This window comes from Vidua chalybeata, chromosome 2, assembly GCF_026979565.1.
Source record: "Vidua chalybeata isolate OUT-0048 chromosome 2, bVidCha1 merged haplotype, whole genome shotgun sequence".
Taxonomy (NCBI): Eukaryota; Metazoa; Chordata; class Aves; order Passeriformes; family Viduidae; genus Vidua; species Vidua chalybeata.
In genome coordinates, this window is record NC_071531.1 from 31,016,881 (window position 1) to 31,042,284 (window position 25,404).

The following is a 25,404-nucleotide window of genomic DNA, read 5'->3' on the forward strand; positions in this document are numbered from 1 at the left end:
AGTGGGAAATTTATGTTTGACCTTCATCCATCTAACTGTAGTGCTCTGCTGAAACAGTCTTTTATAAGTCCCACAGATGAAAATTCAAATCCCCAGTTATAACTGAAAATTATTTTAATTTAGTGAGCTGGTGTCCATTCAGGGATGAATCAGAGGAAAATCAGGCATTTAAATACTTCTATTATCAATATATTTTAAAACTTTCATTGGAAAGTTTGTAAACATTTTGTTTTTATCTGAGAATTGTTTCTTAGTGTTTTCTAATGTGAATTGCTCTGTTTTCTTTTTCTTGACAGCCAGCCAAAAACTATCTGTCTGGATAGGTACTGTTTTTCTGGGAAAAAAGAGATGCTTTTAAAACATCTCTTGGTTGGGAATATCAGGGGAACAGAATTCTTTCTGAATTACTGGAATGCTGTGTTTTTCTTCACTGTATTAGTTGGAGAAATTCTATTGCCTACGAGTGTGGCTTCTTTTCGAGGCTTAAAACTGAAGTTTCTTTTGTTTTGCTTAAGGAGGTCTGAGCTATGAGATCTGTCTGTTTTCATTGGATTCTCTGTCTTCTGCAAACTTTGGAATAGGAGTGAAGTGTCCCCAACTGCACCATCTTTTGTTGCCTTAGACAAGCCATATTGCTGTACCTGGGTTTTCCATAGCTGGAAACTTCCTTCTTTTGAGGTGCTGTGGAATACTCTCACCTTGGGAGTATTTCTACAGAAGTGACTACCAGTGAACTGAACATTTCAACATGAGAGCTGCTGCTCCTGTGCCCATGGAGAGTTGTGTTGTTACACAGCAGTTACCCCCTGTGTCTTACCTCTTTATTGCAGTTTGAGAGCAGTTCTGTGCACTTGTTCAGGACCTGTTTTGGGCACTGTGAGTCAGGAATGTATGGGAACATTTGAAGAACCAAAGTTTACATTTTTGTTCTCTTGTAAGCACTTGCTAGATTTGCATTTCTTTATCCTTACTCCATCCAATTTATTATATTTCTGTCTTTATTCTTGAACCATGTTTTTATTTTCTTAAGCTCAATATCTTAGAGTTTGCTTTGCAATTGCTACAGGGAACTCTCTACATAATTAATACGGTGCATTAAATACTTCATCCTGAATTATGCTGTGCTTTTTCTGAGTTGTTCTGTATATTTCAGTTTCCTTCTGCAAGATGAAAACTGTAGGTTTATTAAGCATTTTCTCTGGCTGTTTGAAGGAAGGCCTTCTCCTCTGGTAGATTTCTGTTTCTCCTTGAACAAAAAGAAGGGCTGTGTCTTTTAAAATAGCCTTTTCTGTGGGGTATCCTAGCCTGAAATGCAATAGACTATTGTTGTCATTAAAACGTGCAATAATAAAGGGTTATTTAAAAATACTCTAGAACTTTGACCCACTATGTTTTTGTTAAAAATGTTGTCAAAAGTTTCTAAAAAAAGGTATTGCCTCTGCTCAAACATATGTGCAGTTTAAGTACAGCAAGAAATGGTCATAGGGTGAGGTTATGTAATTTTGCTAATAAGCTTAAAATTACTATCTGTGCCTTGTCTATAGCTTGTAGCAACAACAAAAAAGGGAGCACAAGACTACAAAAATGGTTTTAAAAGAAAATTATAGGAAAAAAAATTAGTATTAGATTTTAGTATTTTTCTTGCTAACTTTATTTGAGAAATCAAATTTACAGTGTTTAGGAAGCATTGCTGGGAGCCATAGTAATGGACTGTAATTGCTTTGTGCTAAGCATGCTACAAGACTCTTCTAATACTGCTATTTTTTCAGTAGTTCAATCTCACTCATTTCTTGTAATTTCATTTTTTACTAGAAAACAAATTAGAAGGCTAATGATGGCCTTCTGCAAACAGCATCAACAGTGTAAACAGGGGAGCTAGTAAATACAGATGCATTATGGTTGCTAAATAAAGAGATCTGCATATTCATTTACTGTATGGATACTTCTCAGTAATATAATTGTACACAGTAAATTTCCATACTGGAAGTTCAAGAAACTCTGAAATATCTCAGCTGCTGTGACAACTAATCACCAATTTAAATAATTACTAGAATTGCTTGACAGTAAACTGTTCAATTGTCCTAGTTACTGACATATGTCTGTGTTCTCCAATTTGTTAAAATAACTTTATGGCAGAATAACTTGCAGGTATTCATTAGGATGACTAATAAATGGGTATGATTCATTATTCCTTAATATTTTAAAATCTTTTTATTCCCCCTCACTATATAGCTAGTTCCTAGCTCATATGAGTTGAAAACAAATGATTTAAATCTCATTAACCTGCTTTGTACGAGAACTTATTTTCAGAATAAGCCATGGACTCTACATTTAAGAAACCATGAACTCTGAGTTAAAATGGTTCTCTAGTATTTTTATTTATTAGGATTTGCAATTAATATGGGAAACATGCTTTTGAAGTACTTTAAATTATCATAGTGGAACAATAGACATATATATACATACACAACTGAATATGAGAGAAATTATAATACTTTCCTGGTATCTAAACAAAATTTTGGGATTTTTTTTCTGTGGGGAGATCTCATTTACAATGAAGGAAATGCATCTTAGACTTGTTCTAAATATATCAGAAATTATTGTCAGTCCACTTCATTAATCAGAGACTGCACTTAGCACAGTCTTTTGTAGAAACAGTAATCAGTGCATGCTGGAAAGACTATAAGCCCTTGATTTGACCAAAAATATCAGAAGGACAAATCATTTCAGGAAGACTTGGAAGCCACTACAGGTATGCAAAAGCATTTTGCTATTTCTGTGTGCTGCTGATTACATCTGACTAGGTAGTAATTGACCAGCCATTTGTTCTTGGAGCATTAGGCCACAAGTTTTACGTTCTTACACATTCCTTATTTAAATCTTACTCGGTTGTTTCATGTATATACAGTTCACTTAAGCTGGAAAAAATTGCATATCTTGATTATCTTTTACTGTCACTGTTTTCCCTTTATGTAAAGAGTGGCTGCTAAATTAAGAGATGTTGATCTTTAGTAGTGTTTTCTCTGTTCTCCTTCTGTGGAGAATCTTTTTGTTATTTATTATTTCTTTAGAAAAGTTTCTGTCCTGATTAGGTCAAAGTGACACAAGCACCCAGCAAGGTACCATCCTGTGCACAGATATGAACAAAGCCTTAACAAATTAAGGACTGGGTGCATGTACTGGGTCAAATCTTGCTGAACCTGTTTTGTAGGTATTGACACTGCAGTGCAATATGTAAACCCTCTCCACAAAATAAACAAGCTTGTATTTTCACCTCTTCTTGCTCTGGGCCTGAATTATAGATCTCTCTGATCAGTAGCTCTCTTGATAAAAAACAAAAGAGTATTTTGTCTGTCTTGCTTTCAACCTGGATGTAGTAGCATCATCCCAGCTACAGAGATGTTAATGCTTTCTGCTAGTTGTGAGCTGCCCCTTCTTGGAACTGCCCTGGAGAGTGTATTCCCAGTCCCTGAAAGATCTGACCGTGCATCTTGAGCTGGAGAAAGTCTGATAGATCTTTGTGTATACATAAATATGTGTATGTGTGTAATGTACATATATTTTTAAAAAATCAAAGCTGTTATGTCAAGATACATTATCTACACCAAATAATATTAAAGGCCTACACAGATGGGAATCTGTTTTGGACAGCTCACTCAAAGTTGATCACGATGAACACGCCTTCTTGATACACTGCCAGCTCTTGTATCTGAAAAGGTAACTTGACCTGTCAGTGAGAATTTGAGATATTTATGCTGTTTTTGCAGTCCCTGCTTCTTAGTCACCTAAGCTTTGGTACACAGAAGTATGGACTGCTGATACTGGGGACCAACATAGGATTTTATGCTTCTCTTTTCATGTCAGTGACCAGCAAATTTTCTGTATGGAATTAAACCAGTGATAAAAATCTTTCTTAGATCTAAGAAAACATCCTTGACAGGATTTGAAAACTTGAATGTACCTGAGACAAATTTGCTGTCTCAGCACAAAGGTAGAATCCAGGATTTTGCTCTTTCCTCAAGCCCTAGATTTGTATGACTGAAATACTTCTCTGAGATACATGCTGAGGTGCACCTGGGCCACAATACCTGATCCTTCTGGTAAGGGAACATTGCTATTGATAGCCAGAGTTGTCTGATCTCTGGTGACATCCAGCGTATTTGTGAGGTGGGAAGTAGCAGTAATAATCTTATTTCAGAAGCATTGTAGCAAGTGACTTCATACTTGTATGGTGGACTGAATTGGCACTGAATTTTTGGACAACACTATCAAGTTTTGCTACAGTGGTCTGCCTTGACCTAAAAATTCCTTCTGTCCTCCAAATAAAGAGCACAAATTGTAGGAGGGTTCTTTAGACTGTACACAGCAACTGCCGATCTTCTGGAAGACAAGCTGTCTAGAATGTTTCAACAATGGCTTCCCCAAGGACAACAAAATGTTTCCCATGCTGCAAGGCAGTATGTGCTGCTTTCTTTCAGACTCCACAAAACTAGTAGTGGCTGTATGACACTAGCATAACTTGCATCTGAATGTCTGGTCTTGCATTGTAATGTGATGCTTTTTGCTGTGGCTGACTTTCTTAAAACCTCAACTTGTTCTTTGACATGCTTTTGTGGTTCACAGCACAATCCATATGGATATTTGCTCTCATGATTGAGGATCTGACAGGCAGGGCACAAGGGTAGGGAGAAACAAGAGTGGAGTGGTACAAGAGTACACTTGTATTCCTGCTATTGCTGCCAAAGGCTTTTGCATTATGAAACCCTGTCCTGAATTGCATTGGGTTAATCACAGAAATGACTGAAGAGAGAAAGAAATGTCTTGCCTATGTGGTAGAGGGGGGAATTTAAGGGAGAGATGAAGTCATTAGCTCATGTAGGACAGAGGCTGTATTTTGCTTATGTAACATCAGCTGGTTATGTTATGACAGTATTCTCATTCCTGTTTCTTGCCTTGCTAGTTGGTCTCACATTCCCTGTATTTAACTTGAACTCACTGCTTCAGATTCGAAAGAAGACACAGTATTCCTGAATATAATTATTTTTCAGCTGCATTTGTTGAACTCTAAAAATGATACTACCTTTTTCCACAGGCTTTGTTTATATACATACACTACTGCAACCACTGGAAGCCACTGCTGCACGTTTATTCCTTAGGGCTTTGTCGTCACTGCATATATATCCCAAAATAGTCCAAATGCCACATTAGTGGCTGATTTTTCCTATGAAAATGTTATGCCTTGTATATAGGTAATGATACTTATATGTACTTTTACTATTTCAAGGCAAATAAACATGTAGTTTGCCTTTTCTGAAGGCTGTAATTTTATATTGCTTGTCGTTATATGAAATATGTGGTAAAATTATCCCACCCCTGTTCTATGGGATGATGAAAGATCAAGCAAAATTGTAATTAGTAAGCAATGAAATGACCATACTATGCAGATTAGCATGCTTGTTTCATTCTTTGAAAGGTGTTCTTGAATAATGTAAGTCTTGCTTCTAATAGATTTCATTTAAGAATTGAGATCTGGATAATCTAGATAATCTAGTCTAGATAAATTTCCAAGATGGTGAAAGTCCTCAAGGGCAAGACTTCGGAGGAGCAGCTGAGGTCTCTTGGTTTGTTAAACGTTGAAGAGAAGACTGAGAGGTGACTTCATCACAGTCTGCAGCTTCCCCGAGGTGGTCAGTGGAGAGGGAGATGCTGATGTCCTTTCTCTGGTGACCAGTGACAGGACACGTGGAAATGGTGTGAAGCTGCATCAGAGGAAGTTCAGACTGGACTCTAGGAAAAGATTTGTCACTGAGTGGTCAGTCCTGGGAATAGGCTGCCGGTGGAGGTGGTCATGCCGCCATGGTTGTCAGAGTTCAAGAAGCATTTGGATGATGCCTTTAGTCATATAGTTTAGTTTTAGGTAGTTGTTTGAGGAACTGGGTGTTGGTCTTGATGATCCTTTTGGGTCCTTTTTAGCTTGAGAGATTCTATGATTGCATTTTGTTTTTCTATGCATCTGCCACTTAGGATGGTAAATAAAACTTTGGTCTTAAATGCCATGGTTTTTCTTACATTTTTAGGAACAGTCTATCTTCTGTCATTCTTGAGGGTATCAAGTCAGGATTTAACAGTATGAAAGGGCTCATTCTTAAAAGAAGAAATCTTAGTTTTGTAGGACATTTGGCTAGCTGTGCATCAGAACTTTCTAACCTCTCATTTTGTCTGCTAGCTAATGTATTCTACTGCTTTGCTGTGCACATACCCACTAATAAAAATCAATAAAGAAGTCCAGAAAGTTCACTGCTGCTCTGGCACTTTTTGCATTTGTTGAGAATAATGATGTCTGTTCAGACAAATGTTAAAATAATCACAAACTTGATGTGCAGCCTCGCCAGCACTTCAGAAAAGGGCTTTAGAGAATTGGAGTACAACATTTTGCAAAAACAGAGAAAATTTTAAAACTTATTTCACTGACAATCTGCAACTTCAGAGTGTTCTACAACAGCCACTGAAGCTTTTTTAAAGAGAGATTCATCAAATCTACGTGCGTTTGTCATCAAAATTGTTGATGTAAAGAGTTAAACCTTAGATACAGCCATGTTCACTGGTTTATGGAACTCCACAGATATCATAAACTAGATTCTTCTTTTCTTGTTGAAAGTTTAGATAGGCTCGAGGGGATGCTAATGAGGTACCAGAAGATGAGTCTACTGAGGAATATTAAATACACAAAATCACATCTGTCTCAGGAAGTAACCTGAACTGAAAGTACCTGGAGCATGGATTGATAGCAGGAGGGGGTGTTGTATGTGCTTGTCTTGTTCTTATTCTTTCTATGTATCATTTCATGGCTGCCTTTGATGGAAGCAAGGTGCTGATGGGAATCAGTCCTTGGTCTGGTGTGAGTAAAGGAAGATGTCTTATTTCAAATGTTTTGCATTGTCTTGAAGATCAGTAATTTCATATGACTAGGAAGAAAGAACAGGCCAAAAGATTTGAACTGCTGATACCTACTTACACCTTTCATTAGGAAGTTCTCAGAGATACACTCACCAGGACAAGGTTGTTTGTAAGGCTTCATGTGATTCATTGATAAGATGCATCCTTATGGCTGGAAATTAAACTCTTTAGTTGGGGCCTAACACAATTTTGCACTTAATTGCTTCAAAGGTATTTATTCTTAAAATATTAATTTGTGCTTCTTTTTTATGGGTCTAGAATTCCTAGGGATTTCTTTTAATCTTCAGCCTTAGGAGTTTTAGTAAGAAAAAATTATAGTTTTATTAATGCCTTTGGATTTGATAGGCAAAAGCATTCATAACTGTATTATGTATTATAACTGATGATGCAATCATCAGCAGCATTTCATTTCAATAGTTACAAGCAGCACTGATTCCATGAAACAGATTTTAAGTTCCTCAGGTCTGCTCCAAAGTCGACCTAGTGTCAAACAGATAATTTTCTCTGGAAGCTGAAAGAACAGTTACACATTTTCTTTCTTGGTGACTTCTTTTTAGAAGTCTGTATTTGTCTTGTTCTGTTTAAGATTATTGGAGATGAGCAGTCTTGTATCCTTCAGGTTGATAAAGAGGACCTTGTATCTTATTTTGTCAAGGCAGTAAACACTTGATTCCTTGAAAATGGGGAATAGATTTTGATTAATAATGGATTTTTTTTTCTGTTGCTTTTAAGTTGCTGATTGAATTTACTGATACTGCTGGAAAGATCCTTAGATTTAATTTAGCTGTTCCAGATTTCCTTCTATTGCTCCCCTGTAAAGTCTTCTGTCTACTTAACTCTTCCCTTAAGTATAGTCACAGCTTGATCAAATTTGTTGTGTATTCTCATACTTATTTCATGATGTTGTATGAATTAACTTCAAAGTGCCACCTTCCTGGGACATGTCCATGCCAAAGGGTGTCGGTAAAGATCCTACTTATTGTTAGACTGGGCAATGAGAGGACTTGATTGTCTCTTGAAGTTCTGATGTGGAAAGAGGACAGTCAACCTGAGGGGAAGGGTTTTGTGTTGAAATCCTGGTTCTGAATCGTGTATGGTGCTGGTAGATATAAATACAACTGCTTATTTAAAAATTACGGCAGAACACAGTGTTTTAATGCACTTGATCATGTCAAAAATGACATAATCTCTTCTAATCTATATGTTCTTTTTCTTTCTGAAAGTGTCATCTGCTTTTGCACTACAGTGATACAGTGATTGCTGATTGAGAAGGAAAGGTTGCCTACTAAGCCAGCAGTGGTATTTTCTATATCTCATGTTCATAGCAGCTAGACCAGACCTTCTTGACTTTTTGTGACAGCCAAGATTACAATATGAGGTTGGAAAACTTCAAGCTGCATCTTTTTGATGTGATCCTATTTTGATTGCAGCTCTGACTGGGGGAACTGCCAGCCTTTCATGTGAAACGTGCAAATAAATAGTAGGAAGCAGGGAGAAAACTCTCTTATTCCGGGCCTTTTTTTTTTCTGCTTGTGATGTTTTCTATACAAGACTGTAAGGTTTTACAAGCAGTAGCAAGGCTTCATGGTAGTCTGGAAAATAGGTCAAAACTATGTTCCCACTCAGGAGATGTGCACTAAGGCACATTGTGATCAAATATATGATTCCAGCTGGCATGAAGTTTGGCATTTATTTTAATCTCTGGAAAACTGAATAGAAACTAGCTGTGTTTCTACTGAGTGTATGTAGATATATAAAAATCCTATATTTTTCTATGCAATTTCAGTATGAACTGTATTATATGTGTTGGAGTTCTTAATACTGGTCAGAGTAATTGAAATTTGGCATGCTAACTGAAATGCAAATTTTTGTCTTTTCACATGATGATTGAACTTCAATTTCTGTATTTTTAATGTTTAAAATGTTTTGAAAAAAGAGAAAAAGAAATGCTTCAGTTAAAGATGGATATACTAAAATTATTTTTAGGTAGTCACTAGGTTACTGTGACTACAGTTGCAGCTGTTACGTAGAAAAAGTTATGTCTAACTTAATTCTATTAATTAAATGTGTATAAACAATCCATAAAAGTATTTAAACACACATATATAAAGGTCCATATGGACTTGTGAGTCTCCTTGTGTGTGTGGAACACAGTGTGAGATGAGTTTTAAGTTGTGAGCACCGTACCAGCTTACTAAAACTTCTGCCCAGCGTTAGGCATAGCACTTAAAAGAAAATACCTATGACAAAATTACGAGAAATATTTTCTACTCACATGTTCTTGTGGAATTTAAAATCTGCTTTTGGAAGAAATCCACTGCTGTTGGTATCCTTTTTGAAAAGTGTGCGTCACTGGCATTATGTTTGATTTCATAAAAATAAATCTTTAAAAAAATAGAAATGGTGATTTTTTTAAGATCAAAGGGTGAGCACCTTTATCAAACAAGATTAACAGTTATAGAAAGGCTTGGAAGGGATTTATTCTCTGTGTATAATCCTTTAATAATATCCTGTGTTATAAATTAATCAGAAAAAATTTGAACTGTTCCTTTGTTTCTGGCATTTCAAAGACAACTCTTTCTCCAGAATCCTCACGAGCTAGAATCTGGGTTGATTTATAGACTATTATTTTCAAAAATGTAAACAATATGTCAAATCATTAGATTAGTAAGTGTAACAAAGACCAGAATTTTCAGTCACATTTATGTGTTGACAAATTCTCTTTTCTTGGAATGCATGTGTACAGCCAGGTTGAATAATTGCCCAGTTCTGGCAATTTAGAAGATCTAGACTTTTCCAGAATGTCACGATTTGTATTTTCACCAACAAGTAATTTTTAGTATTGTTGCATCTATGAGAACTGAGTGATTGATAGGATTGGTTGTCCCTTAAATTTAGTCTCTGATGCAAAAAAGCAACCCTAGTCAGAAAGGCAGCAGGCTCACTGCTGTCTGTACTTAGGGCATTTGCTTTAAATGCAAAGCTTAGGCGATGTACTTTTGAAAGAAGTGTGTGTGTGTGTTCAGTGCACTGTTTTCCAGAAATATTTCTTTGGTAATATTTTCTTTTCTTTTATTATTATTATTATTACTATTATTGCATAATAATAGGAAGTTCTTCCTACACAAACACTCAGCAATCATTTCGTCATCAAGAGCATGAGTTTTAACAATTTTCTGTTAAATGCAAGTATAAGATAATTATTCCCCTATTTACAAAAAAATTCTCATACTAGAGGTAAGACATAGCTACATGTGTGATGTGTTCTTTTGTTGCTCCAATATCTTACATAATGAAAGTGGTTTTCAAGGACAGCCACCTGCAATGTTTATTTTACTTTGTTCTTTTGACATGTAACTCTAGAACTATCAAGTAATCTATTCTTTTTTTGTTTGTTTGTTTTTTTTCCCAGACTGATCTTGATTATGTTAACAGTGTTGTTGCAAGCCTGGAAAGAGAGTAAGTTGTAGTTTTAATTGGGGATTTCTTAGTTTATTGATGATAAACCAAAACAAGTTGTAATAAGCAATTAAAAATATTCTGGAAATAAGAGATCATGCCTTTTTGTTTCATGGAACTTTGGACTTTTGAACAAAAAAGTAAGACAAATTAGGAGGCAGTGATTCAATCAGTTAAACTGTAAAACAGTAAGTGGGATTAATTTATTTGATGCACCATAAACAGATGGGATTGTTTAAACATGAACGGAAATTTGTGACATCTGTGTTTGGGCCTTGTATTCTGTATGTTCAAAGAGAACTGTAGGGAAAAAAATCACTAGTTTCTGAGAAAACACAAAAAAATGTTTAGAATGTAGTTTGATTCTGATTGGCAGAAGGTGATAGTGCTCTGAAGGACATGCTAAGGAAAACAATACTTTTTTCTATACTACTGTTCTTTTATATGGCTCCTTTGAGCAAGTCCTTGTAACCAGACACCAAAACTGTTCCAACAGACAGCGAGCAGAAACTACAGGACTCAGAATCTCTCATGTGACTTCAGGATGTTTCTATTGACAGGTTTTCTACAGAGATCAATTCTGGCTTGGTGGAAGTAATAGCCCCTCCTGCAACATACTATCCTGACTTGACCAACTTGAAAGAAACATTTGGAGACTCAAAAGAGAGAGTGAGGTAGGTTTATTCCCCCAGATCTTTTCCCATCTCCTCCCACACTCACACTTTGGTTGTTTATAAAACGGCAAGTGGGATGTGAATTCTTGAAATGTTTTCTTACTGTAATTCTTGCAAGTGTGGGGATGCTAAAAGTGCTCTGTGAATCCATCTCATTCCTAGCTACATTCTGTTCTGTGCATGATCAGAGCCTATGCTTGGTTGAGTCCATTTAGTGTTAAATTTTGGGAGGAGAACTGAGACTTCTGATATACTTTTATTCCTGTATGTGGACTCTCATTTGCTGTTTTTCTTCATGAAATACAGGGTAAAACCCAGTAGTTCTTGTTGAATTACCATTTTAACTGCACATGTGTTTTTAGTGAAATGTCAGGTAGTTGTCACAGAGTCAAGTTCAAATTAAACCAGTTTGATGTCTGTATTAAAGCATAAGGTGAAAGCTTTGTTCCTTTTTTTTCAGATAGTGGATTTCCTGAGGGAACAGTGCCAAAAGCAGCTGTCCTAACATTTCACTAATATGTGCCATTCTTCGTGATGAAATTTACTTTATGTTGCCAGCTTGTATTGAAATAACATGTTTTTCATAAACCTTAAGCTTTCAATTTATTTTCAGATGGAGAACAAAACAAAACTTGGATTATTGTTTTCTTATGATGTATGCCCAGAAAAAAGGGGTTTATTATATTCAGGTAAATTTTCTTCTTTATTTTGAGACAAGTTTTCAAATTAGTCTCTGGAAATTATGTTGTTGGACACATCAGAAAGACCTACACAGAACAGAGAACTTGATCCCATCATTTAAAGAGGGCATTAAGTATGGTGGTTATGGTATATGGGGAAGTAATTTGAGGAGGATGCTATCTCAACTGTTTCTGAAGTAGAAAGTAATTTATCCTATGTCACTTCTCTTAAGAGGCCTAGGAAAAAAAGTGAAGGAATCCAAGCAGCTTAACTACTGTTCTTTCCTAGTCCCCAAAATGAATTATTGTTGAGTTGCCTAGGCAAAAAAAAAAAAAAAAAAAAAAAAAAAAAAAAAAAAAAGCCAGCATAGTTTTTTTAGTGGGAATGAAGCTAAAATCTATTTTTATTTTCTTTTGAAAGTGCAATGTCACTTTAATATGATTGTTGTGTATAGACATGGAATTTTTCTTTTTTTTTTTTTTTTAAGAAGTTTCTAACAACAGGGTTAAGTAGTTCTCCTTCACTTTAGCTCAGAATTGTTACAATCATGTGTTTCTGCTTTGAAGTAAAAGTCTTACCTACAGGTACTGCAGATTTAGTAACTGCACTAATGATCTTTATTTAGATTTTGTGCCTGTGTCCTTGGGGTGTAAAGTCCCACACATCTCATCTAGTTTTCACAAAGCTATGCTGACTCCTCTCTGAGAGCTGTTGGAGTCTCAGCTCTCTGGGAAGCTGCAGAGCCAATAGCATGTGACAGTCTGGTTTGATACTGGAAAGTTGCACAAATATTAGTGCCAGCACAAGGGGGAGGGCATGACTGCACTGTGAGAAGGACAGGAGAATCAGGATCCCTAATGCAGCAATGGCCTGCACTTACTGTGAATTAAAGGGACTGTAGCACCCCATGTTGGCAGTTCTGCAGCCTGGACTAGGTGGTTATGGACTATGCACCTGTGCTTCTGTTGGACAGGTGAAATGAATCCTACCTCTGCAGATACTGTGTCTCTTAGCCTCTTGTCTCAGAGAAGGAACTCTTTCAGTGCTCTTACATTTGTGAGTCTACAGTCACATTTGCGTACAAATAATACAGATATTAAACTTGTTCTGATGATGCCACTTAGACTAACATTATTTCATAGCTATTTTTCCTTTGAAGAAAGAAGCTGGAAAAGCAGTGTTCTAAAGTAAGAAGTTGAGATATGTTTGTGGATTCTTACTAGTTTCTGTATTACTTTTCCACAAGGATTCTGTATTAGTTCTCCACAAATAGACAGATGATCCCTACAATAGTTATTCCAGGCTATGGCATCTATGTTTTATATCAGTGGTAGCATTAGAAATACATGGCTATGTGTTAGCAATATATTATAAGTCAGTATTTCCTAGCTGTACTTTTTTCTATTGCTTTGCTAGTGCTTTTTTTTTTTTTTTTAATGTTGATATCACTTCTACCTTCCTCTAGCTTGAAGATGACATTGTTGTCAAGCAGAATTATTTCAGCACAATAAAAAATTTTGCACTTCAGCTCGCTTCTGAAGATTGGATGATTCTAGAATTTTCTCAGCTGGGTTTCATTGGTAAGAAAATGTTCACTTTTGCAGTTTGAAAGAACACATTCATACTCAGACTTGAATTAATAGTGATCTGACTTCAAAGCTATCTTCTTTGTACTGGAAATAGACCAAGAAGTAGAAATTCATTGCCTTTTTTAGGAACTCTGTTTTAGCTCATGGCTGTTGCTTTTGCCCCTCATTTGTTTCGTTTGCTTTTTGTATGACGGAGGCAAACTCAAACTGTTGGAAAAGAGGGCATTTTTATAACCAAAAGTTAATTTATAGAAATGCTAACAATCAAACTGCAAGGCGTGACTTATTTTTAATTTAGCTGCTGTTAAAACCAAAATGTAATTAAAACAAAACTGACTGAAATAAAGATAAACCATGAAAATTAGCTCCACCTAAAATATCTTCATTGGTGTTTGTGCCAAAATTTCCAAGAATTAGCAGGCATCAGTTTGATGCAAAACCTGTTCTATCTCCATCTTTCTACTTCATGAAGGAGAAGTTATGACAATCTCTTCCTTCCTAGATGCAGTCAGAATCTGTCATTTGCAATGAGCAACAGTGAGAGGAGTTAATGCCGGATCTTGGGTTGTGGGTCGACTGGAAATTATGGTTCTTTGCTCTTACATTGGCATCTTTTCATGGAGAGATACTAGACTTAGCAGAAAAGCAATGACGGAGAAGTTTGGAAGGGATTTTACAAATCAAAATGTTATTTTCTTACTGCACTGATGTGTCATGATCTTTTTAAAAACAGTAAACTGGAGATATGCAAGGAAAAATCAAAAGCTGGGGTAGACTTTGGAGATTCCTGTGGTCAACACAAACTATTCCAATATGAAGGCTGTAGACTGAGTTCAGAACAGAAAGACAATCCTACGTGTAACAGATAAAAGTGCAGCCCTGAGTTCTGTCATTCTCTTGGAAATTCTTGTTCTCTTTCCTTTGGATCTACTTGCCAGCGAGTGGCTTCATTTTTAGCTCAGTGACCCATAATGGTTGTACTGAGAACTGAGAATTACTTGAATTTGTGCTGTCTTGTTTCCAGCTCAGCATCAGGTATGCAATAGTTCCCTGACTTTGGGGGTCTCAGAGGTTCCTGGAGGAGAAAGGAAAACATTATCCTGCCTACATGCTATGTTAGGGTACAGAATGGTACTTTGTAGACTTGCCTGCCAGTTTAACCTACAGATACAGTGCGGGGGAGGAAAGGAAATGGGCAGTGTGAAGTCTCCATATACACCTGGCCATCACATAACTGCTTTGGGCTACCATCAGAGATACACTGTTGCTGAAATAATTATAAAATTGGTTCTGTGGCCTTGGAGGTAGGAGAAATGGGAAATTATGCTGCTTAGCATGGAAAATTAAGAACTTAAGAATTAAATAAGAATTTAAATTACTGACATCTTGCCCTAAATAAACCTCTCCTTGGTTGGGGAACTCCTTGCAACATTCTGTTTTATGTTAGCAGGGACTGGTTGAATATAGCATTTGATAAGACTTTATTTGTACTGTTGAACAGTTAAACACTAACCCAGACTCAGCCCACAGTTTGAGTTTTAGCTCCAGTCTAATTGCACTTGAAGTGTAAATTCTGTATGAAGCTTCTGGGCTATAGAATTTACGTCTATTCTACATTTGCCTGATTTAGTAGTAGAGTGTGCTCACTTACAAATTGCCACTTTGTAAGAATGACACCAAATGTGCATAAGACAAGCTTATGCTTTAGGATGTGTGCTGTCTACCCCATGTAGTTGTATTTTAGGTCACTTAACTTGCTTAGTATTTGTGTATTTCACCCCCCCTCGCCTTTCTGTTCTCTGTGCTGTTGTAGAGGGCACAGTGTTTAAGCCTGGTGGGGTAGGTAGATAGTTCTTAGTACTGAGACTTGGCTTAATCAAAAGCACAACTGTTTAAAAATATTTTGTTTTTCTATACTGTCTGTATACTTCTGGGCAGTGTGGGGTCTGAAAGTAGCTGTTGTTAAATTTAGTTGTTAGCTCCTGCTACTTGCATCCCTGTTCTTTGTTCCTTGTAACATATTTGTTTGCCTCCTTTTAACTAGATGATAGCATAGAATTTCAGATGCATTTAGGTATGGCTACAGATCTTAATGTTGCTTTCCTACCTAGAAAATTAAATTAGATTTTTTTTTCTTCTTCCAATATAGCGACTTATCCTGTTTTTAAGTTTTGAGAGAAAAATTAATATTCATAAGAGCAACTAAATTTTTTGGCTCTGGTACACATTGGTGTGCTATAACCATATATTGCTTGGAAATTTTATGCAAGTAATGTAGATTTTTCTCATCTCTGCTACCCCTTTATGGATCTTGATGCAGACTGATACTGTGGCAGTTTGGTAATGCAGATACCTTTGGGAAAAGCAACAGTAGTTTGTAACTGGGGATCAGTTTTATGTGTAGATGTCCAAGAAAGAATGTAGAGCACTGAATTCACAGAATCATAGAATGGCCTGGTTTGGAAAGTACCTTAAAGATCATTTAGTTCCAAACCCCCTGCCAAGGGCAGGGACACCTATCCCTAGACCAGGTTGCTCAGAGCTCCATCCAACCTGGCTTTGAACACTTCCAGGGATGAACCATCCACAGCTTCTCTGGGCAGCTGTTGTCTAGATGCTACTGATTTAGAAATAATTTCTCAAAAAGAGAGGTGTGGCTGATTCACTGTTAGCTGTTGGAAACCTTGTTTAGCTTGCAAGTTTGCGAGGTAAAAATGTGGGATTTTTTGTCATAGTGTATTTCTGAACTGAAAATCTAATTTATGCAAGTGCTACATGAGGAAGTGGCAAATGTAGCTATTTAGGCTGACAGCAGGATTATAGAATTCTGTCACCTCTGCCACAGAACAGACGTTGCTTCCTTTGGTTTTTTTTTAATCCTGAAAGCATAGTCTTAAGTGCTGTCAAGTATCTAATAAATAATGGGTGAGATGTATGCTGTTTCCTTAAGAAGCTCTGTGGAAGGAAATGCATCTTTTACTCTTCTGGTTTCGTGTTTGCACTGTGAGACCTGTGACATAATGTAGGAAAGTCCTACTAGCTTTTTATGAGGAGTAATGATTTGTCTTCCAACTGCCTGCAAGCTGAAGTGTTTTCCAGAGGAACTGCAATCCTTGTAGCTATAATGCCAGCTGTCACAAACATTTAATGGAGTGGTCTGAAATGGCCTTTTGGTTGTCTTATACAGTTCCTCTGAATCTTATTGTGCCCTGATAGTTTAAGACCTGTTCTGATTATTTTAAGTTGTTCTGATTGCAGTTTTGCTCAAGCTGTGCACATCGTTGGAGTTTGGGAAAGAGTAGAGCAAGTCAAACATTTGAGCTTTAAATAACTTCAAAGAGATTCTGGTTTTAATGCCAGTAATTTGCATATCATTACCAGGGAAAGCATTGAAAACATCAGCTATAGCTAGAATATGTGCTTGCAGGTGTAAAATTATTCTTGGTGTAGACTCAATATTAGTGATGCTCATGTGGAAGAATTAAAATTATTTATGTATTGGCAGTTCAGAGAACTAGAAAACAAAGTGTTTAATTTTGTGTGTGCCTTGTATTTGCCAGCAAAATACTGAGACAGCCAGAATAATTCACTAAGGATGGCCTTTAAAAGGACTGAAAAGTGAATAGAAGTCTTGTCAGAGCACAGTAAATCAGAAATTTACTGATTCCATGGGATTTTTTTTTCAGTTATGATCATCATTTTTATCAATACAGATTAATAATTTGGAGAAAGTCTACATTTTCTATCTCTAGGGTTTTATGGAGCAAAATTTTACCTTTGTCTCTTAATTCTTTCAGGTTTTGAAGTTTCTTCACAATGGTAGGTTGTATGCACCCAGAATCCAAAAGCTCTGAAATTCTGTCAGCAGTGTCCTGGATTTATGTCTGTTCCCATGTACTGTACCAAGTGCATGAACATGGTGCAAGATGAGCCATTGTTTCAATTCTTTCACAGAGTTTGCAGTCTGAGGCAGTGTGTGTTCACTGCAGTGTTTTGCTTAGCCAAGCATCTTTGGCTTGATGATTTTTGACTGTGTATTGGGCATGGCCAGTGGGCAATCCCTAGGTTGGATTTGGGTGGTGTCTCAGTGGTTCTGTGGCTCACAGCACTTTCCTCATATGCTGCTGCATGGGAGCTGCAGGACAGAAGGACCTCAGCAAATGTTGCCGCTTGTTCTTGGGCTGTTGCTGTGCCCTAGGGAAGCCAGGCTGCTGCTGCTGCTCTTGGTTAGGAGAGACTAGGCAAGGGCTTGGTTGATGTGTATTCAGAGGGGCTGGGTGTTGGATCTGTGCAGTAGGAGTTGTACTAGGCTAGTTTCCATTTCCTTTAGCCAGTTAGGGATCCAGAGCTTTGAAGACCTGTTGAACCAGAGACTTCACTGCAGAGCTCTGGTTTTGAGCTGCTGTAGAAAGACTGTTCTGATGGAAAAAAAGGGGACATGGACCCATGGCAGAACTGCTGTGCAGGTGGTGTCCTGAGACAGAAATGACAGATGAGTGAGGCAATGTTATACAGAGGGATGAGGGGCTGGGGCCAAACTGTGCCAAGCTGTGTGTGGAAGGTAGTGACAGCATTTCAGAAAGTGGTATGGGGATGTCTGTCCTTGGTTACTGAAGGAAGACAAGGGCTTATCTTGAGATCAGGGTGTTTCCTGTTCACCTTTGCTCCAATGTTCATTAGGAATTAACATGAGAAGACTTAATCTCCACCATTGAACACTTCCATGGTGCTGTGAGTGTAATCAGAGAGGCTGCTTGGGTCTACAGATGCCAGTGCAGGTACAGCTGGCTTACCTCACTTATTCTGACTAGCTGCAGTTGGATGTGTCAGAGTGGCTTGCTGGTTGGTTGGGTTTTGCTAGCTTGTTTGTTTTTCCCTGCTGTGCCCTGTGGCATCACCATGGCAATTAGATTATTGCCCAGGTCTGGGGTGGTTGACTCATGGTGGATGGTAGAGTGCCAGCCTAGAGGAAACTGCCTCTGAGCCTAGACAAGTTTGCCATATGGAGGTACATTGGTACACTGATATCCTGCTTCTATTTTGTGTAAAATTAGAATAACTTAAATTAGGGACAAGAGTAAATTCCTACTCTTACCTTCAGTCTTGTAGGATCCTGTACTTTCATGTCAAGTTCTCAGTGAAATGGTCTGTGAGTGAGGACAAAACGATAATCCTTATGTTCTTCAGAAGATGAGCTAGTCAGAGGAAAAAATGTCAGTGTGATTCTTCTGCTCTGTCCTTGGGTAGAAGAATAAAGAGATTCTAGAGCATCATGGCTGTGTATATATCCTGGAAGAGGCATTGAGATTAGGGCAATATTGTGGGGATATTTCTGTCTTCTGACTCTCATTGTATTGTGCATCTCTCTGACACCACATGGAAAGGTGCACTTCCTATGGAAACAGATGTGACTGAAAGACTGCTCAGTAGCTGTCACCTAGAAATAATGGTTTCAGTCCCATAAAAATCCCAGAAACATCTGATTACTCCCATTTTTTAGCTGGTGTTTTGTTAGTGCTTACCTTATTTTTCTCCTCTCCTGCCCTATGCCATTGAAAGCAGTAGGCAGAGATGAATCACCAGGAAAATTGGGGTCTGTTTAGTTGGAAGTATGACAAGCTGAAAGCTGTTATTCTGCATGACTATTTTACACAACATTTAACTAATCATATGATTGTTTCCTACCAATTTTTAAATATTTACTTCCACAAATAATGTTAAACAATGTGACAATATAGTGTGCAAATACTAACAATGTAGTAATAAAAATAACAACATCTTTCTTATGTCTTTTAAGAATAAAGCCTTGCAATTGTCCCTAGCTTAGTAGGAGTTGTCCCTTGTGTAGTGGGAGTTTCAAATTTTATTTACGGAGTATTTTCATGTGGAGATACCTATCTGAGGACCTCATTGCAGCAGCAACTTAAAAGTGATGACAATATTTTGCTTTGTAAAGGGCTGGATGAAAAGTTTCTGTAAGGGACAACATTGGTATAGCAATGTCAAATCAGTTAATGTTTTATCACATTTACTTTTCCACCCCAGTGTGTAAATTGTCTATATAATGAGTATAGCATCATTCTAACAGGTGAAATAATTGGTACCTTAGGTGCTTCTTCCATATTTCTTGCATGGCATGATGATGTAGTCTAACTCAGACACCTCCAAAGTCCTCTCAGAGTTTCCACTGAGTATTCTTGCAATGGTTTTGTTTGATAAGAATCCAATTTCCAATCCAAAGTCATAAAGAAAAGAGATTGCATCAGACCTGCTTTCTGAAAAGGGCAAGGCTCTTCCAGTGATCTTCTCTCAACGTCTACTCCAGCTGGTTTTCCTAAGAGTAGGAGAAAATATTAGAACCTCTACCACTTGTGAAACTTGTTATTTAGAAAGCCTATGGAGGCCTCTTCACAAGTGGAAAAAAATCCTCAAAACATTTCCTGTGCCTGAGTGCTGTGTGTTAGTATGTTGGACTCGAAAATGTGGATAGACAGAAGGCTTGCATTGGAAAAGAGCTTCTGCGGGACTCTGATCCATTGGTGCACACATGCCCCAATAGCCCATCCCTGTTTAGTCCAGCACTGCCCACATCTCAGCAATATCTGCAGAACTGGGGACAATGTGGCTGCAGTGTTCAGGCAGAAAGGGACCTGGGGGTGCTGGTCAACAGCCGGTTGAATATGAGCCAGCAATGTGCCTTGGTGGCCAAGAAGGCCAATGGCATCCTGGCCTGCATTAGGAATTGTGTGACCAGCAGGAACAGGGAACTCAGCACTGGTGAGACCGCATCTCGAGTACATTGAGATGCTTGAGTGCGTCCAGAGGAGGGCAACAAGGCTGGTGAGGGGCTTGGAACACAAGCCCTATGAGCAACGTTTGAAGGAACTGGGGTTGTTTAGCCTGGAGAAAAGGAGGCTTAGAGGTGACCTTATTGCTCTTAACAACTTCCTGAAGGGAGGTTGTAGATAGGTGGGGGTCGGTCTCTTCCACCAGAAGAGGACAGAACAAGAGGACACAGTCTCAAGCTACGTCAGGGAAGGTACAGGTTGGATATCAGGAAAAAAATTTTCACCGAAAGAATAATAACTGGAATTGTCTTCCCAGGGAGGTGGTAGAATCACCATCTCTGGATGTGTTTAAAAAAAGACTGGACATGGCACTTGGTGCTATAGTCTAGTTGAGGTGTTAGGGCATAGGTTGGACTTGATGATCTTAGAGGTCTCTTCCAACCTCATTATTCTGTGATTCTGTGAACTGAATCACTTCAGCCGATGTCTTCCTGAGAGATTCATTGTTACATGATGGCTTTCTTCCTTGCCTTCTCTGTTGTAATCTAGCAGACTTCAGACTTCATCTGCAAACCTGGTGATGTTTTCTCAATCTGCCTTGAAATCTGGAACTGCCTTTAGGATTTTAGCTGGCATGTGGTCATAGAATAATTTTGGTTGGAAAAGACCTCAAAGATCATTGAGTCAAGCCACTAACTGAGCACTGCCAAGTCTACCACTAGACCATATCTGCAAGTGCCACATCTATGTGTCTTTTAAATACCTCCAGGGATGGTGCCTTAAGCATTCCCCTCAGCAGCCTATTCCAATGCTTTAGTGCAGTCCCTGGTACAAGCACTTGTCAGTCTATCTTCAGCCTTGGACTGCCCCACTCCCAGTTGTGTTGCTCCTGGTAGCAGTGTTTTCATACAAGGCACCTTTTTCAAGTGCTGCCTTCAGATTGACACAATAGAGAAAGGTATTGGCCACCTTTCTCTTCAGACACCTCTACTGCCAGAGAAGTGTATTCCACAACCATGTAGGTGACTGCTCACATTGATATTATGTAGACTTTCTTCATCAACAGTAAGTTTCCTTCTTTTGCAAAGGCCTCCTTTGCACTGTGCACTTTTGCACAGTGCCACCCAGAAGTCCTGCTGATGGCCTATGCACTACAGAAAAATACTCTGGTCACTGTGGGATGGCTCTTTTTGAGTTGCATTGTCTCTGGATATGTTCTGGTAGCTTCCTTCTTTCCCTTTGATTTCCTGCCCAGAAGGTTCTGAAGTTAGTGGCAGGTGTTGCATCTCTGCTTTCTGTACCTGTAGAAGCTGAAATGTTGTGACTGGTCAGATAACACTTGCAATACTCCTCATCTCAGGTGCTTGAACTTACACGTGACATGGGGAATAATAGATGCCAATGCATAACTCTTCTTTCTCTTAACATTTCAAACTGACAATTTCTATTCTTAAGGAGACTGTGTTGTGGTGCATTGAATATGCACCGAATATTTTGATAGCTCCAAGATATATGACAAGTTCTTGTTTGAATAGCTATTTTATTTAGTTGAAAGGTATGGAATTTCTAATAACATTGAAATTTCAAGTTGTTCGGTGCTAATATTTCTTGTCTTGGCCCAAGTATTATCATCTGCTATCTCATTGATTTCAAAAGACAGTGTTATCTCTAATCTAAAGTAACTCCAGTTATTCTTAATGTCACCCACAGGTAAAATGTTCCAGTCTCCAGATATCACTCTTATTGTAGAGTTCATATTTATGTTTTATAAGGAGAAACCTATTGATTGGCTCCTGGACCATATCCTCTGGGTGAAAGTGTGTAACCCTGAGAAAGATGCTGTAAGTTTGTTTTTATTATAAAGCTTCTAAAATGCTTTTATGATGATGAATGAGTTGATTTTTGTGAGCTGAGAGCCAGCATAGTGTACATTATGGTTACTGCATGCTTTGGAAGAGTCTTTCTTCCTGCCAAGATTTTTATCTCAAAAAGAACTTTAGAGGGACAGTTCTCAGGGGCATCATTGCTGTTATTGCTTCAGATTTTGGAGATTGATGCAGTAAGGATAAAAAGCAAAAGTCTAGTAAGATTCTATGTGTAACAGGCTTAAATTAAACTTATACATTTAATCACAGGAGAAGCTCTGCAGGGTGTCACTGCTTGAATAGCAGTCTTGGAGAAAGTTCCAAATGGGGAATAAACTTCATATTTTGGTCCTTCATTTCTCAAGAGACACCCTTGCTAAATAAACAGGTTCTGTGAAAGGACCTTGAACAGTATTACATTTCCACAGTTGTCTTGGTAGATTTCTGGAATGAAAACAAGAAAAACTGGATAAATAGGGCTAGGTTCTTACCTTGTGTTGGTTTTTACTAATGTGTTATTTTGTTTTTGTTTTTTATCCCACCCTTACCTTTTCCCCCCACCATTTCAGAAACATTGTGATCGACAGAAATCTAACCTACGGATACGCTTCAGGCCTTCTCTTTTCCAGCATGTTGGCCTCCACTCTTCTCTAGCAGGGAAGATCCAGAAACTCACAGTTAGTAGACAATATTTACCTTCCTTTACAGAGCAGGCTGATTAAATGAAAAACATTGTGGAGAAAATAGGCCTTTTCTTGTTGTCTTGCATTTTCAAGCATGATGCATATTGCTCCAGCTGGAATTAAATCTGATACAGACTGGTTACTATAAAGTAGAAGTGCTAATCCAGCTTATTTATGTGGATTTTTGCTACGGAATATTTTTTCTAATTTTTTTTACTTTAATGACATGTCCATATTACTGAGCAGTACAAGATCTGATGCACCCAAAATGAGTAATGCATTCATTTTCCATTTTATGCTAATGTTTGTTTTAAGTGTAACTACTTGGGAAAGGAGCATAATAAATGAGGTTGTCTGACCAGCATGATGTTTGTCTGTCTTTCAATTAGGATAAAGACTTCCTGAAACCATTACTGCATAAAATCCACGTGAATCCACCCGCAGAGGTTTCGACATCTTTAAAAGTCTACCAGGGGCATACGCTAGAAAAAACCTACGTAGGGGAAGATTTTTTCTGGGCTGTCACACCAGTTGCTGGAGATTATATTCTCTTTAAATTTGACAAGCCAGTCAATGTAGAAAGGTTAGTAATTATTTGCTGCTGGTCTCATATGAAGTTGCTTGTGCCAAGAATGTTTTAAGGTAGAATTTGGGGCTATCATCATAACCTAGAGTGAAATGGTGTAGGACATTTGGAGTTCAGCTGAAACAGTGATCATCACTGTCTTCCCTCTAATTCTCTTACTACGGTAAATTATGTCTTGCTTTTAAATTTTCTTTTAATCTGGAGCCTTTTTAAAAAATGCAATGCAAAGCCAGTGCTTCTCTGATGCAGAGAATTTAAAAGAAGCCAATTTGGTCCTATTTGTATTTGGTTAGTCTGTTTCTAATTACAGAGCAATTGTGCAGCATGGCATGTGGTACAGTGTGTTGTGCCCTGTGGCCTTGGTCCCTTGGCTGTCCAGATCAGAAATCTTGCTGGAGCGTATAAGGAAGTCCCCAGACCTGAAAGCTGGGGACTCTGAAGGGCAATATTTTTAAGATGTAGCTTTAGGGCTTGAAACAAGTCACTGTGCTAAGATTCCAGGTTGACCTGTTTAAAAAATATTAAAATGCAACAAAAAAGAAAGGGGTTGTGTGCTTTCAAAATACAGATATCTGAGATTTGATGGAGGACTAAGGGTGACTTCTTTTCAACTGCTGGTCAGATTAATTAAGGGTAATCAAGGGTAATTAGCACTGTAGAGATTAGTCATCCTTTAGTTTTCTTGAGACTCATTTGCTGCTTTGCTGGCTACTGTCTCGCCAACATAGTAATTCAAGATTTATAAAATACATGGTTTATTTAATGTCCAGTTAACTGTTGCTATGTTAGTAGATTCCTTTTCTCTTTACTTCACACACCTTATGTGTTTCTTTTTTTTTTTTTTTTTTTTTTTTAGACCAATACTTATAGCCTGGTAGAACAAAGTTTCTTTGAATCAGGTTGACTGGATGTTTTTCTTGTGAAGGAGACATTTTTGCTGTCCTGAACTAAATCCAATTAGTCAACTTCTGTACTTTGGTACATAATCAAAGGCTAAGTCTTCACCTTGACTTAGAACAACAGTGAAGATCAGTAGTTCCCTTGTGACTATGTTGTTCCAAACTAGTCTGACCTATGAAAGTCAAGGTTGTTGTTTGAGATGTCAGATTACTCTCTCAGTTGATTGCTATGCTTTGAAAGACTTCCCTGGTTAGCTTTCCAAAGTGCATGTGTGGAGGAGCATAACTGCCATACCTCCTTGGATTAAAGGCAAAATATTTTTTCTATGCCAATACTTGAAAAAATAATTTTTTTAATGTCTTAATGCTGCAGGGAACTGGGGGAATGAGAAAGTACTAATTATCTGTGTAAAAGGTGGGAAAATAATGTTCATTGTTGTGCCCTGGAAAATTGTAGCCAAGCCTAAGGTAGTTATGTCCACCTGCTGTGTTAAGAATAGTCTTAGCTCTAGAGGATTATGTTTTGTTTTTTTGAGGGGAAGAAGTGGGGTTTTTCAGGGTCTTGTTTGGTTTGAGGTTTCTTTTGTTTATGGGGGATTGTTTTGGGGTTTTTTGGGGGGGGGAGTGGTGTTTTTTAGGGTTTTTTTTGTTTGCTTTTCTTTGTCGTCATTCTGGTGGCTTTTGTGGGTTGTGTGTTTTTTGTGGAGGTTTATTGGTTTGTAAGATTTGTTTGGGGATTTTTGTGTTGTTTTGGTTTTTTGTTTGGATATTTGATTTGGGGGTTGTTGTTTTTTGTTTCTCCTTTTTTTTTGTTATTTTTATTTATCAAAGGAATGCATTTTAGTTTTAGAAGACAGGAAACAGTTTGCATTTTGTTGCTTCCTCATAGGAAGTCCCCAAATATGAATGATGCTACCTATTCAGCTAACATTGTAACCCATTTTAGCTTCTATGGCCACAGCATCCTCAAAACCACAGTATTTTATCTTTCTGAAGTCAGTGATTAATTAAATTTGCAGATGTTGTAACTTCAAATTACTGAGGACTTGTTTCTGTTTGTCTGTGTAACTTGAGCAGCAGCTGCAGAATCTGGCAAGTGCAGGTCTAGTAGAGCAGGGGAGTTTCCTGATATTTCAAGGATGCTTACTGAAGCAGTCAAAAATAAAACTGTGACTGGCAGATTGAAACACAGAAAAAGGAAAAATGGACCAAGCATTAGAAAG

At 37.8% G+C, this 25,404-nt stretch overlaps 1 protein-coding gene across 1 annotated transcript in view; it reads left to right on the forward strand.

The window, feature by feature from the left end:
* MGAT4A (alpha-1,3-mannosyl-glycoprotein 4-beta-N-acetylglucosaminyltransferase A) overlaps nt 1–25,404 on the forward strand; it is a 72,650-nt gene that overhangs the window by 32,734 nt on the left and 14,512 nt on the right. Inside the window, exons 6-12 of the mRNA XM_053936483.1 lie at nt 10,370–10,416; nt 10,977–11,090; nt 11,704–11,779; nt 13,237–13,351; nt 21,859–21,989; nt 22,583–22,690; nt 23,086–23,279. Of these exons, the coding sequence (XP_053792458.1) occupies nt 10,370–10,416; nt 10,977–11,090; nt 11,704–11,779; nt 13,237–13,351; nt 21,859–21,989; nt 22,583–22,690; nt 23,086–23,279 (785 nt within the window). The remainder of the gene's footprint in view (nt 1–10,369; nt 10,417–10,976; nt 11,091–11,703; nt 11,780–13,236; nt 13,352–21,858; nt 21,990–22,582; nt 22,691–23,085; nt 23,280–25,404) is intronic.